This window comes from Lissotriton vulgaris, chromosome 7 (genome assembly GCF_964263255.1).
Source record: "Lissotriton vulgaris chromosome 7, aLisVul1.2, whole genome shotgun sequence".
Taxonomy (NCBI): domain Eukaryota; kingdom Metazoa; phylum Chordata; class Amphibia; order Caudata; family Salamandridae; genus Lissotriton; species Lissotriton vulgaris.
Window position 1 is genome coordinate 892278053 of NC_141695.1, and position 19286 is coordinate 892297338.

Here is a 19286-nt window from a genome sequence, read left to right on the forward strand (position 1 = left end):
CACAGGGCCACCATGAGCCTAGAGCCGGCCCTGCCTTGCCCCAGCATTTTCTAGCTACCACAGAATGCTATTGACACGGATGAGAACAGATTGCTTTTATAGGCTGATATCATTCCCCGCCCCAAATGACTGGTCTGCCACTTTAATAAATTGTCCTTGTGACGACATATCAATCCAGTCAAACATTCATTGCATTTTCTTTTGCAAATATTACGAGTGGGGCAGAAAGCGCTATTTGTTACCCATTCTTAAGACGTCGGGACTGAGGCAATGCAATCCAGCCTTGATCAGACTTTACCTGTTGCAAGATGAACTTACCATACATGCAGCCATTACATTTTTGAAATATGCAGTAAGATGCAGAGGGACGATGGCCTAATGACAAAACAATCTTGTATGTTGTATTATATTGTACCTTATTACATTTAATAGTACATTACAATAATTTAGGTCCCTTTTTAACTGCTCTATGAATTGTCTTTTTACATGTTTCACCTAATTTTTTTAACATTTTTAAATTATTATTTTTTTTTATCAATGTGATTAAATGTGTGATATGGATGAAATGTTTTTACATTGTAAATGTGCTTTTATGGTCTTTTTACAAATACTGAATAAAGCTATCTTTGAATTGAATTGAATTTGACTGCAGGAGAAGCCAAGAGGCTCCGGGTCCTGTGAGGAGACTGCAGAACAAGACAAGAGGCTCAGGGTCCTTCGAGGAGACTGCAGGAGAAGCCCAGAGGCTCAGGGTCCTGTGAGGAGACTGCAGGAGAAGCCCAGAGGCTCAGGGTCCTGTGAGGAGACTGCAGGAGAAGCCCAGAGGCTCAGGGTCCTGTGAGGAGACTGCAGGAGAAGCCAAGAGGCTCCGGGTCCTGTGAGGAGACTGTAGGAGACGCCTAGAGACTCAGGGTCCTGTGAGGAGACTGCAGGAGAAGCCAAGAGGCTCAGGGTCCTGTGAGGAGACTGCAGGAGAAGCCCAGAGGCTCAGGGTCCTGTGAGGAGACTGCAGGAGAAGCCAAGAGGCTCCGGGTCCTGTGAGGAGACTGTAGGAGAAGCCTAGAGACTCAGGGTCCTGTGAGGAGACTGCAGGAGAAGCCAAGAGGCTCAGGGTCCTGTGAGGAGACTGCAGAACAAGACAAGAGGCTCAGGGTCCTGCGAGGAGACTGCAGGAGAAGCCAAGAGGCTCAGGGTCCTGTGAGGAGACTGCAGGAGGAGCCAAGAGTCTCAGGGTCCTGTGAGACGACTGAAGGAGAAGCCCAGAGGCTCAGGGTCCTGTGAGGAGGCTGCAGGAGAAGCCCAGAGGCTCAGGGTCCTGCGCGGAGACTGCAGGAGAAGCCCAGAGGCTCAGGGTCCTGTGAGGAGACAGCAGGAGAAGCCCAGAGGCTCAGGGTCCTGTGAGGAGACTGCAGAACAAGCCCAGAGGCTCAGGGTCCTGTGAGGAGACTGCAGGATAAGCCAAGAGGCTCAGGGTCCTGTGAGGAGACTGCAGGAGAAGCCAAGAGGCTCAGGGTCCTGAGCGGAGACTGCAGAACAAGACAAGAGGCTCAGGGTCCTGTGAGGAGACTGCAGGAGAAGCCCAGAGGCTCAGGGTCCTGCGAGGAGACTGCAGGAGAAGCCAAGAGGCTCAGGGTCCTGTGAGGAGACTGCAGGAGAAGCCCAGATGCTCAGGGTCCTGTGAGGAGACTGCAGGAGAAGCCAAGAAGCTCAGGGTCCTGCGAGAAGACTGCAGGAGGAGCCCAGAGGCTCAGGGTCCTGCGAGGAGACTGCAGGAGAAGCCAAGAGGCTCAGGGTCCTGTGAGGAGACTGCAGGAGAAGCCCAGATGCTCAGGGTCCTGTGAGGAGACTGCAGGAGAAGCCAAGAAGCTCAGGGTCCTGCGAGGAGACTGCAGGAGGAGCCCAGATGCTCAGGGTCCTGTGAGGAGACTGCAGGAGAAACCAAGAAGCTCAGGGTCCTGCGAGGAGACTGCGGGAGAAGCCAAGAGGCTCAGGGTCCTGTGAGGAGACTGCAGGAGAAACCAAGAAGCTCAGGGTCCTGCGAGGAGACTGCGGGAGAAGCCAAGAGGCTCAGGGTCCTGTGAGGAGACTGCAGGAGAAGCCAAGAGGCTCAGGGTCCTGCGAGGAGACTGCCGAACAAGACAAGAGGCTCGGGGTCCTGCGAGGAGACTGCAGGAGAAGCCAAGAGGCTCAGGGGCCTGTGAGGAGACTGTAGGAGAAGCCCAGAGGCTCAGGGTCCTGTGAGGAGACTGCAGGAGAAACCAAGAATCTCAGGGTCCTGCAAGATGCTCTGGGGGTTAGCGAGGTACATGCAGAATGCAGGAATGTTCAGAAGGAATAGGGTGCTGCTTGAAGTGTGCAGGAAAGGCGGAGGCTTAGAGTGCTGCATGCAAAGTGTCAGAAAGGCCCGGAGGCTTAGAGTGCTGCATGAAAAGTGTAGGAAATGCCCTGAGGCTTAGAGTGCTGCATGAAGAGTGCACGAAAGACCCAGATGCTTATAGAGCTGCATACAGAGTGCAGGAAAGGCTCGGAGGCTCAGAGCGCTGCATGCATAATGCAGGAGAAGCCCTGAGGCTTAGAGTGCTGCATGAAGAGTGCACGAAAGACCCAGATGCTTATAGAGCTGCATACAGAGTGCAGGAAAGGCTCGGAGGCTCAGAGTGTTGCATGAAAAGTGCAGGACAGGCCAATACACTGAAGTTGCCAATTGTGGATCGCCTGGAAGTCATGCGGCCCGAAATGCTGAATGTGGAATACATAAATGACAAGAGGCTCGATATGCTACATTTAGCGAAGCTGGTAAAGCAAATAAGTTACATTAATAAAATGCCCCCGTGGGCCACCATCCTAAGGTAGACACCAGACATTCTCCATGTTGCTTATCTCTCCTGGATGGACAGCCTTTGTGTACACTACTGGTAGATGAATGAAGGATGGTTCCCATATTCTGTAGGTTCCACGGGTTGCCTTCTACAATATTTCGGGGACCACACTAGTTGTCAATGGATTTCGAGGTACCCTCCTTTCCGGAACATACCTGACAAAATTGCGCCCAAGGTAAGGTCTCGAGGAACTAAACGCGTGAAACAGAATAGTGAAGATCTCGGAGCAGGTCTCTGGTCTCCAGCTCAGCAATGCTTAGGTGCAGATATTGGCAGAGCCGGGAGTGAGCCAGATGCCCTGGGCACAGCAAGGACAAATGGGCCCTTGCCGTGCGCTTATTTGTGTGAATTGTCCTCCTCCGTGTGCGCAAGACATACTTCATGTGCAGACAGTGGACTCCTCCCAGGCCCTAGACCCACGTGCCACTAGTGATAGCCCCTGGGTGTGCAGACAGTGGACTCCTCGCAGTCCCAACAGCCACTAGTGATAGCCCCTGGGTGTGCAGACAGCGGACTCTTTGCAGCCCAAACACCCATGTGCCACTAGATAGCCCCTGGGTCAGTGCCAGCTCCTCGAGGGAGTGCTGCGGGGCGGTGGAGCGGGGCAGGGGAGGGGCAGAGTGTGGGGTAGCACACTCCGGAATTGGGCGGAACGACGTTGAGTAAAGAAAAAAAACTAATTACATTGCGCGCTGCAATGCCATTTTGGCGTTGCAGCACGCAGAATGTGATACCCCCGGGGTGTGCAGACAGTTGACTCCTCACAGGCCCTACACCCACGTGGCAGTAGTGATAGCCGTGAGTGTGCAGACAGTGGACTCCTCGCAGCCCCTAGACACACATGGCACTAGTGATAGCCCCTGGGTGTGCAGACAGTGGACTCCTCGCAGCACCTGCACCCACATGGCACTAGTGATAGCCCAGTGGCGGCTCCTCGAGGGACTGCTGCGGGGCGGTGGAGCGGTGCAGGGGAGGGGCAGAGTGGGGGATACTACACTCCGGAATTGGGCGGACCGACGTTGAGTAAAAAAATAAATAAATAAAACAAATTACATTGCGCGCTGCAATGCCATTTTGACGTTGCAGCACGCAGAATGTGATACCCCCGGGGTGTGCAGACAGTTGACTCCTCCCAGGCCCTAGACCCACGTGCCACTAGTGATAGCCCCTGGGTGTGCAGAGAGCGGACTCCTCGCAGCCCCTACATCCACGTGCCACTAGTGATAGCCCCTGGTGTGCAGACAGTTGACTCCTCCCAGGCCCTAGACCCACGTGCCACTAGTGATAGCCCCTGGGTGCATAACTGCTCTTTCATGGCGGACGGCCCTGCAGAGCTCACTTGCTTAGCTATCTTTAGAGCCGCAAGAGAAGCGACGCCAGAGCCCGGATGAGTAAAGTGGTCCTCTTAAGGGTGTCCTCTCTCTCCCATGCGGAGGGAGGGGAAATGTCCTGCTTGCATTCGCGCCTCGCGTACACTTTCACTTTTTACAACTGACAAAAAGCTGGAAACTTTTCCACCAGAAGATCAGCCACTCCCGAGCCCGATTCAAATGCGCAGTGTCTTGATATTTCCTGCACAGGTAGGCGTCGTACAAGTCCGCATTGCACTGTTCTCCTAAAGGATTCAACTGTCAGTTCCTCCAATCACGTTCACGCAACAGCTTGCAGTAGCGCAATGTGTGAGGAGAGTAAACTTAAAAAATAGGCGCCCATCTAAAAAAGAAGGGGGTGTTTTTTCCTGTTCGATGTGACGAGCTGACCTCTGCGCATATTTTTTTATCGTAAAAGTCATCTTGATAAAGCTGAATAATGCAAAAGTCTTAAAATCACATCACTGGTCGCTCTCACTGCAAATCTGGGGACCGCAGCGTTACCAAGGCAACTGGGCAATACCTGTATTTCTAGGGCACGGGATGCAGTCGTCATGGCAACCGCCTCCTGTCTTAGGGACCATCTCGCGAAATGAAAACTACAGTTGCCATGAGAACACGCGTGTCAGATCCAACGGTATGTTTATGGTTTTGCCTTCAACTATTAAATATGCATCCCGGGATAAGTAACAGGAAAATAAATAGAAGGGCAGTAAAGAGACTAGTCTTATTTAGAAGCCCAGATGTAGTTGTCAGGGCAACTGGAGTGAAGAAGGGCGCGAACGAGCCCCTGGCAGCAGGGGCAGGTGTTTGGGAAACGGTTGCCCTGGCAACAAAGATAGGGCGTTCCAGAGGTGGTTGCCATTGGGAACGAGATGCTGACGAAAGCGAAGGAGGCTGGCAGGAGAATTCGCTCTCTTCATTATCCGTAAGGTTGTCACTCAGGCACTCGTCCTAGCTCACCTCTGCGTAGAGCACGGGCAGGGAAAGGGAGACAAAGGGCAAGAGGTGACCAGCGAGGAAGACAGAGGGCAGGGAAGCACCCAGAGCGCCCCAGCACCCGTCCGCACCCGCGCCAGACATGGCTACCATCACCTGCACCCGCTTCAGCGAGGAATACCAGCTATTCGAAGAACTGGGCAAGTAAGTTGGGATTCGCCTTCACGTGGAATGCAATTGGCGCATGGGGCGGGATGCACAGCGAAATGGGGTGCCCGGCGGTACAGCGTCCGCACGTGCACACGCCCAGAAGTTGGCAATTGACATTAGCATCCCAGAAACTGCATTCTATCTCGGGGCTTGCAAGAAGCACCAACTATTCCCCGCTCAGTGGCATTCCTAGATTTATAGGTGTTCGGCGACCCCTATACGTCTTGATGGCACTAAAGGGAGGGGGCACAGAACAGACGGGGGATGGTCCTGCCATAAATCATGGATGGTCTCTGTCTGGGCAGCAGTTGCCTACTATTAGGTAGTGAGTTTGAACGTGGTCCGAATGCCTGTCAGAAAAGGCGCGCTTTCAAGGTTTTTTTTTATAAAGAGCCACTGTGCTGCTGAGGAGAGAGCATCAGGGCGCTATACATCTTCCGGTTTGTGATCACTCTGCACGATTCACACCTGTGACCTGCAGCATACACACAGATCACTGCAGAGAGGGAGCAGCCACGGAGCCAGCGAAGAGGGAAGCGGTCTGTGTGTGTGAGGGGAGGGGGGACTGCGACAAGAGACTGGCCGCGGGAAGCCAGCTGAGCAAGAGCGCCCTTCGCCGACTGCTTGCCTGAGCAGGCAGGGATCGCTTATGCTTCCGGGGAGCAGGCAGTCTGTGAGGAAGCGAGACCGCTGCAGGCACTCTCGTGCCTTGCCTGCGAGTGAGAATGTGTGAGGGCGCCCCGAGAGTTTGAGGCTCGCAGCTGTCGCTTGCTGGGTTAACAAGAGCATACATATGTTCCTAAACATTCTTGTTTGATAACGGGCGCGGCTGGTACCCTCGCCAACGGCGAGGGTCAACCAGTGAGTAAGAGGATTGGGGGTGACTCTTATAGCGCTGTGCGCTCCGGAGCTCCATGTTGGCGCACATCCCACGAGGGACGCCCCTGGCTGGCGACCAGCCACAGCAGCGGTGGATGCTGCGAACTGAGGAAGAGGTTGGGGTGCGGGAGTGACGCTCTTCCAAGGATGCGGGGCCGAAGATCAGATGCTTCTGAAGTCCTGGCGCCCAAGGTTAACGGAGCATCTGTCGGCTGCGCCGCTGCCCTGCGGCGGCGCACGTGGAGCGAACAGACCGACAACTTATAGAGCGCGTAATCGAGCTCTGCTGTCCGAGCGCTGGGGTTTAGAAGTCGCTTTTATCCAACTCTACTGTCTGTCTCTATTACTTTCATTGACCTCGGAAGGATGAAATCCATAGCCAGCTGGGGCGCAATATCCCTAACTTACAATATCAGTTCAGACTCATCTTTCTTGAGAGCGAAAAACGGTCCACCGAGTTATAGCGTGTTGCTGGTTGCAGTGCTTAGAAATGTACATCTGAATTTGAAGCGCTTTCAAAATATGTGATACACAGTAGGCGAAAGGTGCTTCGATCACACAATCGGGCGCAGCCCCAACATTCCGATGCACATCGCGCGCGTGCACAGTGATACTTGGTGTCCAGGTGTTTCTTAATGCCCAGACTTCTGCTCGACATCTTGCATAGTGATCGGAGGTCAGCGTGACAAGCCGAGAACCACTCACCTCTGGTCAAGGGGGCAAGCTTGGATTAAAAGTAAATTGTGGTCTCGTTTCCAACGCCTGAACTTTAACCAGCAGAGGGCGCCTCCGCGCGGGGGCTAAACGGCAAACCTCCCCTGGTTGCAATGCAGTGGTCTTCAAACTTGATGGGTACCTGTCAGCCCCGAGGTCCCTGCAGCGAGCTCGGGGCCCCTGTCACGTGCTCTGAGCAGGGAGAGTTGACTCCTGCACCTGTGGTGTCTGTTTTTTAAAGCCTGGGATCGACTTGAGCCAAAAACCCTGAAATCACCTGTCTTTAGCTCTGTTTTGGTTACTTAACGACCCATAATTTGCTTTGTAAATCCGAGAAAAGCACAAACGCAAATGAGGCGGATTCATGCAAAAGGCAGCCGGTGCCGTCTGCAGGACGTGTGCTCACGACGCCTCCGCCCTGCAAAGAGTGTTTCAGAAACACCAGGGCGAGGAAACTCAAACCTAGGGGTGTGGGGTGGCGGGCGTAGGCCCCAAGCAGCCGTGGGGACAGAGCTCTAGGCTCATGGCGGCCCTGGGCAGGGAGCGTAGGTAGGGGGCCCGGGCGGGGCGGAGCACGGAGACCAGTGATGAGGGGGGGTCAGGGTGTTTGGAAGTGGAACAGAGCCGGAGGCCACGCAAATATGTATCCATCCACAGAGGATTATTATATTAAGGATATATATTGGCGTGGTGGCCCACGGGGTGTGGTGGCCCTGTGCAGGTGCACAGCTTGCACATGCCTAAGGCCGCCCCTGGAGAAAGATTCCCCCCTCTCTTCAGGAGGCGGATGGTGCATGTTCACACCGCAAGGCCTCATTTCCAGCAGTTTGTTCTCCGCGCGTCCTTCCCTCGAGGCGCCAACACGAACAATGAGGTGAAGGCGCTGCTGATAACGAGCTCGAGGGAAGGACGCGCGGAGAACAAACAAAAAAGGGGCTCGTAAATAGGCCCAGGACTGTGTTATGCAAGATGCAATGAATGAGAGGCATGGGTTGTCCCTTTGGCTCTGCAGTAATCACTGACTGTGCGTGAAATCTGCCGGGAGAGCTGTGGGCTGTGTTTTGCCCTCTGAATTGAGCTGCAATCACCAACTCTGCTTTGAAAGCCGCAGTGACAGCTGTTGGTTATGGTTTACCTTCTAAATTGAGCTCCAATTACTGTGCTGTGTAAGTTGCAGGGAGAGCTGTGAAGTTGTCTCTTTCACTGAGTTGTTATCACTTAGGCCTGATTACAGTTTGGTGATGGAAATCCCCTCCGCTTTAGTAAAGAGCATTATATCACATGGCACTTGCAATAAGGCAGACTGGAGAGCCGTCACATTTGCGACCAAGGGCCAGTCTGCCAAACTCTGCTGATGTGATGACAGCTGTGGGGCATGGTATGCCTCTCGAACTGAGCTGCAGTCACTGACCTGTCCTGTGTAAGTTGCACTGAGCATTTCAGCTCGCGGTTCTGTCCCATGCGTAGAACTCCTTGTGGGACTACAGGAAGTGAGATGTAGGAGGGGCTGCAGCACTCTCAAAAGGAACTTTCAGGAGGAGAAAGAGAAATAAAGAGGCATTTATACTTTTTTTATAATGTTGCTTTTGTTGTGCGTTCAAAGACAGATGTCAATGTCTTCAAGTTCTTTCAAATTGTTGCTTATTCTGTTAACATGGAGATTGGTGCTTAATTTTCCTTTCTGAAACTGCACGGTAAGAGAAATTTGTAACATGAACAAAGAGACAATCTATCAGGGGAAAAGGGAGCATGATGGAAAGGCTCTAGGATGTCAAATGCTCTCTAACTGACACAACCTTGAAACTGCAAATGTGCTGAACGTATTGCATTGTAATTGCATTTACAAATATTTCAAAATATATCAGCAGCAAGGAAAGCACAAGTGAGGCTTTGTGATTTTTTTTATAATTCTGATGTTTGATGGAAGCAAAGATTATAATTTGATCAAAAGAAATCAAGACACTTTACTTGAGTGATATGCAAATGATAAATATACGTTAAACCCCAATTTCCACGTTATTGTACCATGTATAGAAGTAAAACTGGCATTCCAATACATATTTAGTGGCAACGTCAAGAGGAAATGCCAATGGAAACATGAATTTTTAGTAAATGACAGTTCCCTACCAGACCATGCTTTAGTCATATACTTTGGACAACTGGATACATGCCTCTCGCCTACCACTCTCCCGTTGAATAGAAATGGCTCATATGCTACGCTTGCACTTTGTGTAATCTTTGGAGTTTTCACTATCCCAGTTGCTTCAGTGATATAGAATCGATAGCAGCAGCCCCACTCTGAAAACAGCTTCGGAACCATTGGCTCCATGCTGCTTCTGATTGGGCAATCAATACACCTCTAGGGGTGGGCGTTTTGCGGGTTTACATAAAAACTCCACGATACTCTGTGGCATTCTGCCAAAGGAGGGAAAAATCCATGTTGCGCTGCTTGTGCTGCAATTTAGCACCAGTAGTGCAAGCATCACTGAAAAAGTGTGAATGGTACCAAGCGGTGAGCAAGAGCACACTGCAATTCAAGTTGATTTTGCTGCTGCTTGAGTAAAAAATCTGCTTGAGTGGCAGCAAATCTACTCCAGAAGCAGCCCTCTGACTGTAACCACCTGCGACCGGACATGCTAAATCACAGGGCTCTTGATCAGTGTCACCTTGACAAAGACACCTTCCCCAGCCAGGGAATCAGAATAACAATTTTTACTCTTCACTTTGTCTCCATCCACTTTCTTTTGAATTTGAAGAAACCAGTGGACCTTTGAATGAAATGCAACCAGGCCTGGCTGGATATTTCACATATGAAATTATGCCACTTGGTAGATATGAATAACTTCTTACTTTCAATACAAACAGACTCACAAATAACTTCACCACAGTGATTTCTCTTCAACACAGTTTTCGAGATGAGGCAGCCAGCGTGATATTTGCCCCTTGCATTTAGTGCATTCACTGAAAATAAAGTTCAGCTTCTAGGACAAACATTGGCCCGTAGAAAAGGACATATCGAGCATAACATAATAAAATACAGATAACAAAACAATTTGAACAAAACGATTGGAAAACACAATAGATACACGCACTGTGACATTACTGGTTTTGACAAGGAAAAAAAGTCTTGCTTTTTGACCTATTGACTGCGTCAAAGCTTTTTGATAAGGCTGTGCAGCATCGGTAAAAAACGAAATTCTTTCGGTCAATGCTGCATAGCATAGGTAAAGAAAAAAAGAGAGAAAAATGGTGCCATACCTGGGCGTGTGGCCATATCATTCTGTAGGCATGCGTGATGAGGTTTGTGCACACATACGTAACAACGCACCCATGCTCTGTTGGGATGGAACAGTCCCTCGTATGGTGACAGACATGTACCCCTGCTCTGAGTGCCTCAGCTTTAGCAATGTCTCGATTTATGGGCTGATTGTTTGTTGTCGTGGACGAACACGGATCATGCATGTGTGCCATGACATAGGTCTGTCTCAGGGATTGCGGTCTTTTTAAAACAGGTGGGGCATGTAGAGCACTTCCCCCAAATTGGTGAATGACTACTGCCTTTACCAAGAGTTAAGTAGCACGTGAAAAGGACTTTTACCTTTGTCACTGAAGTGAGGCCTACAGGCTCACTAACGTAAAGTTCGGCTGCTGTGTGCTTAACTCAAAGTTGGCCTACATCAAGTTAGTAAGTTGAGCTGTACAGTGTCTGTATGTTTTATGCATGTGATGGGTGTTTGTGTCCCTGTGAAATGTACAGCACATGGAAGATTCTGGGTTCCATTTTGGGAGAACAAGAACTGACTGCAAGAGTAGGCAGAGGAATCCCCCAAGACAGATTTGTGGATTGCTGCGTTCCTTTGAGCTGGGTGGGACACACAATGGAGGAAGGAAAGCATGCCTCTTTAGTACACTTCAAAGTGTGCTCTTTGATTGAAAGAGAGTTCACTAGAAAGGGTCTGGGAACATTTCAGGAAGAAGATGGGGATAATAAGAGAATCATAAAGAGTAGGACTGGGGCCCAAGTGTAACCTTTTTGATGCACATATCACTGTGGCTGACATCTACCTGTGAAACTATAGTCACTCCCATGTCCTGTATTTTGGGGTTATCAGATTAGGAGTCGCTCCTGCTGTGACAGACAGCTTTCTGGATGAATGGCAGGGCAGATGAGTGGGCACTTCAAAAGGGAGCGGACCCCTGACACAAACTACAAAGACTCAGACTCTAAATCACAATTGGGTTCTGGAAATTGACTGCAAGAAAGGGGCTCAAGGCCCCTAAAATGCTCAACTGTCAAGCAGCCTGTCGGGGTGTGAGAGGAGAAGCTTTATAAGGTTTCTGCCTGTGACCAGGGCGGGAGACTAAGGCCTTCCAGACTTCCAGCTGGGCGAGTGCACTTCACAGAGGGACATCCAAGACCACCTGCTCATGGAGCCTGGAGCACCAGTGTCTGCCTGCTTCCAAAGATCAGTGAGCCCTGTGAGGCAGAGCAGAGCACTGGAGGCAGCAAGGTCCAGTGGGGGTATCCTAGCAAATGGATCCATGTAGCAAGGTGTGAAGAGACGCTGCTGTGCAGGTTGCTGCCTGTGTGCAGATTCAAATCGGTGACCCTGTATGCCAGAAGGGGCCTATGTGAAGTTAGCCATAGTCAGCAACAGTGCCGTGACGTTCACACCATAATCCATGTGCAGGGTAATGTCAGTGACCTCGAATGCAAGTTAGGGCTACTGTGAAGATTTCTGACGTGCCAATCAGACCATAGCCCATGTGTAGAGGAAAGTCAGCAACCCCGTATGCCAGGTGTGGCCACTGTAAAGATTACTGCAATGCCAATCGGGCTGTAGCCCCAGTGCAGAGGAAAGTCAGTAATCCCATATGCCCGGTGGAGCCACCATGAAGATTACTGCCATGCCCATTGGACCATAGCCCTAGTGCGTAGGAAAGTCTTTGACCCCAACTGTCAGGTGGGTCCACCTTGAAAATAATTGCTCTGTTCATCTAGGCGTAGCCTATGTGCAGAGTAAGAACTGTGACCCCGTATGCCAGGAGGGGCAACTGGAAATGATAAGGCCCGATGCCCAGGTTAAGCCATCACCATGAGGAGAGGCCACTGGGGCCCAAGCCTCGACTGAGGATCGGAAACAGAGCAACCCCCAACAGCTGCGGGAAGGATCACAGGAACTTATTGTGTCATTAGAGGAGGAGCTGTGGACCCCTAGCCGCTGCCCAGGCTGAGCTGAGAGTGCTTCTCACCAATAGGGTGCACTGACATTCCCTGTGGAGTTTCCGGTTGCACCATCCTCGGAGAAGCAGATTGGACTAATCGAATGGCGGGAAGGCCCAGGAAGAACTGCTCTGTTACTTAGCACTTTGGGTTTTGGAACACTTGACTTTTATCAAAGCCGGACATCTGCGACTCTAACTATTTGTGCGGCCTAACCTGATAGACGTCTATAGTGAATGGGTAATAACCCCTACCACTAGTAATAGGGAAGTGGGACTCGCGTACCTGCTTATGGAACACTAAAGCCCTGACCTCGGGGGGCTGTGTATCTTGTTTGAGTATGCTGTATTTCACTTTGTGTTTGTCATAAAAAGATAGTATTTTACTGGACGACCATTTATTGCTGTATTGAACTTACATTGAAGTGTCAGCCTGTGTTCACCCCCTGTGTCTACCTCGCCTCTGAGAAGTCTTGGACTGCTCAATGCGCGCTACCATTGAGAGTTGAGTGCTGAAGGGGTACTTGCCCCAGTTGTTCAGGATCCATAGTAGGTAGGGCCATGGGATATCAAGAATAAAAGGCTTCAACCCCCAGAGGTTTAGCGCAGTCATTCCTTCTTGCTCAGTGGCCGTCTAAAAGGGGTTCCGAAATGCGTGCACTCACAAAATGCCATTTTTAAATGTTTACTTACAGATGCAAGATTGAAGACACCATTTCAATTGGTAGACAAAAAATTAAATTTTAGATGAGCAAAAGCACCTTTTGCAATGAAGAGTGACCTGCCAGCAAATGACAGTAAACTGTAGCAGCAGGGCTCCCCAAACAATAAAATGCAAAAAATCTATATATAAAAGACAGTAAAAGGGTCTGGGAGTAGAGCAGGAGCGGATAAAGGAAATGGATTACGAAAAGAATTGACAAGTTTTTGAGGTTGGGCCTATGCAGGCAAAAAAATATATAAAATAAAAATGAAAAGAAAGTTAGGGTGTGGACAGAGGTATGAGGGTGCAACAAGGAGCATGCACAGGGAGGGTAGAGTGTGTGGGGGATGAAGCAACACACAAGAGCGTGAGTTAGAAAACACATGCACTCTCATGGAATGCTGAAGTTAGTATCCTGAATGTGAGCAGTGGAGGAATACTAGCCATCCTTACACATGGCTGGTAAAGAGGTATTGCTCCGGGGATGGGAGAAACACATGAATAGGAAGAGAAGCTATCAAATAAGAAGTAAGCAAGTGACAATAAAGCCAATCAATGGCAACCAATGAGTGAGCTCTACACCGACTGTATGTATGGCCCACAATCAGTCTTTTGCAAATGGAGAACTTACAGGTGTTGTGGTAAGCGAGACCTAAAAATGTGCCAACTGCTATAGGGATCTTAGACGTGATTAGCAAGCATTACATATGCAAACGTAGAAGATCTAATGCCTCTATCTCCAAAGAGGGCACATTTCCTCTGCTACAGATGTTTAGGACAAATGAAGAAAAAGTGAACTAATGCACTAGGAATCCGAAAGCTGCAATTAACAGGTTTCCTTAAATGCATCTCCATTCTGAGGGTCTGAACAGCATCTTCAAGGAAACGTAACCAAATTTCATCACGAAAAGTAATGTGCATAAATATAATATGAAAGTGACCCACTGGCATTACACCCTCACGAAGTCCCGCTATGGAAGTTAAGAACGTGTTTACCTTGCTTGGAGACAAACACTAATATTTGCTACTTCCAGTGGCGTAGCTAGCCCTATGGCCGGCCGTGGCGGTCCATGACTTTTCTGTCCCGCTCAAACGGAGTGAAGGGGGGGGGGGGTGTGATGGGGGGGTTGCGAGTTCGGTTCTTTGGCCGGTAAGAGCGGTGGGCTCCCCCCAAACTCGTTTCGCCCGGGGTGGACCATCCCACCCCCACTTCATACGCCACTAGGCCACTTCAGCTTCATGATTCAAGCGGCACAGACAAGTATTTTGTACTTTGCAAAGGTTTTTTAAATCACGCAATAAAGTTTCCTTACTGGAAGCGGCACAGACCCAGCTCAAGGTGCAAGGCCTCCATTGCCAGGGCTGTCTTAACAGAAGTATAGGCCCCCGGGCAAAGCAGTGCACTGGCCCTGCCTACACAAGAAGACAAATGTTTACAAATGTTTAACAGAAAGTTAGTGTTAACTTCTGGTCTTCATGGGGCCCCTATGATCGTGGGACCCCAGGACAACTGCTCAGTGTGTCCATGCATTAAGACGGCACTGTCCATTGCTGCCAATAAGAGAAAGAAAGAATGAATGAATGAATGAATGAATAAATGAATGAATGGTTGTCTTATAAATGGCAAAACTTAACCCAGAAGGGCATCAAGGCGCAGGCAACTGGCAGACATAGAACAACATAGGGGGGATACCATAGGACTTAATAAGCCAGGGAGAAGAGCCAGGTCTTCAAAAGTTTACGAAAAACTCCTAATGAGGGTTGACTGGAGAGTTCAGATGGAAGAGAGTTCCATAATTTGGGAGCCAAGATGGAAAATGCTCTTCCTCCCCATCTCACCTTGAAGAAAGGCCTAGCTCTGCAAACAGGGGGACATGCAAACCTGGCCTCGAGTCTCACCTACTTCTGATAGTTAATGAAACCTTGAATCACCCTAAATGTTGTGAAATTAGAGGACGGTTAGATTTTGAGCAGACTTGGGTTGCTTGGGAAATCCTCAAAATTAGATAGTGCTTTATGAGCTGTTTAAACAATGGAGACACCATTAGTGAATGTTGATTAAAAGCTGTAGTCAGGGCTGAATGGTGTAGTGGTAAACACAGAATGGAGCAGAAGTGACTAATGGGATGTGATAGCTGCCATCATTGTTGTATATAGTGATGTTACCGATCCGTGTTCAATAAAAGCTGCACTGTGAGCAGTGCTTAATTTTTCAAACATATAAGTGCCAGGACTCTCGACAGGCGGCCACTGCAGCTTGCATCACCCATTGCCCCTGCTCTGCTGCCAATTATAGTAACAACTGAACTACTAACCCTCAGACAAGTGTAACAATTAGGACTACTTTAGGCCCCCAAAGCGATAAGAATGGCTTAGGCAGCAGGAAATAGTCTTTTTTTAATGTATATTGAATTAATTATTAACTGTTGTGGTCATCTCTATATTAGCTAAACACTGCCACCTTGTGGCAGACTGTCATGAGAGGCGGTGTTGACAATTAAGTGCTGGTGCCGAGCACCGGAAACCACAGGCTCAAATTAGGTGTTGACTTTGAGGCGTCTTGGTACCCCTTGAAATGTCGCATGACACACAGTACGGGCAACTTATTTCCCTGTAGCCAGTATGAGAGAGAGAGAGTGGGAGAGAGCGCAAGAGAGACAGAAGGAGAGGGAGAAGGATAGGGAGAGAGAGAGACAAAGAGAGAGAGAGAGTGAGAGAGAGAGCATGAGGGAATGTATGTGTTTATAACATGGAGCATTATATATATGTCAAGGCCAGTCTATCTGCTACTTCATCTTTCCCACGAAGAAGTTGTTTTGCTCTGATGTCCAGACTCCTACTTTACAGCAGCTTGCCTACCAGGCTGCATGTAGCCACGGCACACCAAGCATGCTGGGAGCAGGTAAGTCTACAACGGCAACCACCTACAGCTATTGCACCTTCTTTAGGGTGCCTGGGTGCAGTCTGGAATACCCAAGCGTATCTCTATAGAGGTGAAAGCCAGTCACAGTATCAATAGCCGGTGCCTAAACTTCAAACATTGCTTTGAATTTGCCTGTGGGCTCCTCGCCCTACTGCGTAGAACTGAGCATAAATACTGAAGATCAAGTCCTGATAATTGAACTAGGTTGATGCAGGGCCGGACTGGCAACCAGAACCGGCCCTGGCAAAGTGTGCTTGGCCGCCCCTCCCCCCCCCCAGGTGCTGCCGAGCTCTTTGCCGGGCCGCTTTCGGCCCAATTTGGTACAGGGCCGATTTTGCAAAACGGCCCTGTAACAAAAATGGCCCCCAGGGGCCCAAAACCGGCCCCCACCCGTGCGGCGCACCGGGGATTTCCCGGTGCCCGCTATGGCCAGTCCGGCCCTGGGTTGATGCAACGGCCTGCATGGTCCAGCCCTGGTGACTTCCAGGGCATTTGGAATGGAGTGCTCCCAAAGGCTGGACCTAACTTTTGTTTTTGACTGAAGAAGTAAAGGCAGACAGTGTGGAAGATGACTTTAGATCAGCCACACTGCCTTTAATCCACTCAAAGTATTTAGAGATGTTTGCCAGCCCTGTGGGCATCTCTGTGCATCTTTCAGAAAGAGCCGTCATGGCGGAATCTGTCAATGGAAGAAAAGTTTGACAGATGCCTCTGTTAAACATGATTGCCAGTCATCAAACATTTCCAAAGCTTTTTTATTTTTCAAAAAACAAACTCCCAAAGGTGGAGATTGTTTAAAAAAAAACGAATGCGCCAACACCATGTGCATTTATCCTCATAGAGTGGGGATCATTTTTTTTTTTTTACTGACCCTCACCGCCATGATATACCTGGCAGTGAGGGACAGTAAAATAATCAGGCAGCCCATTCTAATTAGGACAGACAGTCAAATGACTTACCTCTGATGGGTCGTACTCCCTTAGGCCATTGGAGGAAGGTTTATGCTGACACAATAGTTTTTATTACATCGGTGTACACCTGGCAGTCCACCCACCTCCAAATCAAGAGAGTGGTTTAAGAGTTTGGTGGTGCGGGTACTCAGTCACAGTTGCGATGGAGTACCGTCTCTATCAATCTCTAAATCAACCCTTCCGTCATAAACTGTTTCCAAGGAAATTCTGTACTGCTTGACTGCAGCTTGGAGATCTAGCTATAATGAGATCCCTTTGTCCGCCCAAGACAACAGATGAGTTGACCCGCAGTGCTCGAAAGCCGGCCTGGTCGCCCCTGAGACAGTTCAGCGACACTTGAGACCATCACCAATCATTCTGCAAGTGCAGGAGGCTTAAGCTCAGTGGTGGCGACTCTACTTTGATGTTTGTAATTCTGGTCAGTGCGAAGACTTTCCTACTACTAGGTAGTTCCTACAACTTTGAAGACCTGGGTCAAGGCATGACAGACCATATCAGAATTATTAATTCTTTTTTATCAAGTTACTCAGAGAAGCGGGTACAAATAATGGGAACATCTCATAACTCACTTTGCCGCCGGCGAAGGGTGTGCATCCTAAATTTTGAAGTCGGAATATCAAGGATGCTAAATATTAAGAACTAAATATAAAAAATATATTGACAGGTCTAGATTTTCTATACCTACCTCAACATATATGTACCTACTTGGTACATGTTTCTCCAAGGTACATAGATGTGGAGTTAGGAATAGTAAATCTACACTTCCCCAAATACAAATATGTTTCGATATTTTGTCCATCGATACTCTGCAATCGATATTCTTGTCTGTCAATATTCCTAATATCGATATTCAGTAGTACAATCCTGTGAAGAGCCGCTTGTCCCAAAGTAGAGTCAGTTCATAAAATTGCAATACTTCTATGTCATTCTGATGTGAGGCTGGGACAGGGAAGGAGAAATTGTGCCACCTGATCACAAATATGGTATCTCTGTCCCCTTAGACACACCTGGATTGTCAAAGAATTGTCTTTTGAGGAAGAGCGTTTTTGTGTCACAGACTTGTTGGGTGGTGCTGCCTTCCAGCGCTATATGGGACGCCTCCTTCTTGCTCTCCCTCACTCCCTCTCTCTCAGTCTCTCTGTCCCACACTTCGTGGCCCTCACTGACTGAGGTCCCTTCTACACAGGTGAAAGGGTTCAAAAACAAGAACAGCAACATAGGGTTCCTATATTTGTTGAGGCTATCCAGCACAGGAAATAGGTAATATCAACCCTATTACATATGTTTGTACTTCAATCTTGAAACCATTAGTTACCCGTTGCAATTAATATCAAAAAGTCCCTTTTGCTCTACTCTTGGATGTATTCATAGACTACAGGTACTCCTCTCACTATGAGTGTTCAGTAGCCCTTTTATCAACCCCTTTTACTTTTTGTATCCCCTAAAAACGAATAAAATATTTTGAAATAAAAAAAAATCTCTTTTGCCACATCTTTGAAAGTAGCTGGTTTTAGGCAGCTTTAACATGTCATTACTCTTAACGTGCCTGGCCCATCACGTGGATGAGTGTAAAAATGGCCATGCCCTTCTGTGATTGTTGAATATCAATGAGAAATGGGCGACTGCCTGGCAATGTTTAATATAAGGTGACGCTGCTTCTACAGTAGGATATTAGCCTGACCTTCTGCTTAGGACCCTTGAAGCCAGACGGTGTCTATCCCGTTTGAAACGTGCTCTTAATCACAAATTAAAGTTGGATTTCTCCAATAAATGGCATAAGGAGTGTGTTGTGTTGTCCATACTCTTATTTATGTGTTTTTAGGTCTCGCCTAGTCAGCGAATGCACTGTTTTTTCGAGACATGCTGTATTCAGGATACGGGCCTAAAGCTCTGACCACTCTCCGCCCATCTTTTTAATTGGCTCCTGTCCCTGTCCTTTGTAAATGGTGGCTTTTTATTGGTGAATAGGACTTCTTTTGGCCCCATATGATACTGCACCCTGCAACATGGCTAGGTGAAAAAATTGGCATTTATAATGCCAATAACTCCAACAAATGCGAGACTGATTGCATTTTCAATACAATAGGTCTCGCATTTGTTAAAGTTAGAGCTGTTGGTGTTGAAAATGACAATGTTTATTACTTTTGCTTTTTATACCATTGACAATAGTGCTATGTAAATATAATAACTCCACTGTAAATAAAAAATACAAAACTAAACAAAATTGTTATTTATAACGCCAACAGCTCTAAATTTAACAAATGCGAGACCTATTGCATTACAAATGTTTGTTTATGATGTTTGTCGAGGACAGACCAGGCTTTTGAGCACTGTGCAAATGGGATTTCTGTAACAGCAAAAGATTGTTAACTACACTAAAGAATGCTAATACAATTTACCGGAATTGTTCACAATGAAACATTCCTTAATTAAAATGATGATAAATAATAATATTGCCCTAATAGTTATTTAGAA

At 48.5% G+C, this 19286-nt stretch overlaps 1 protein-coding gene across 2 annotated transcripts in view; it reads left to right on the forward strand.

The window, feature by feature from the left end:
• Nucleotides 1-5215: 5215 nt before the first annotated feature.
• The window catches only part of CAMK2A (calcium/calmodulin dependent protein kinase II alpha), a 586451-nt gene continuing 572380 nt past the window's right edge, over nucleotides 5216-19286 (forward strand). For both annotated transcript variants that reach the window (XM_086931308.1, XM_086931309.1), the window contains exon 1: nucleotides 5216-5392. In XM_086931308.1, the coding sequence (XP_086787434.1) occupies nucleotides 5331-5392 (62 nt within the window). In that variant the 5' untranslated portion in view covers nucleotides 5216-5330. The remainder of the gene's footprint in view (nucleotides 5393-19286) is intronic.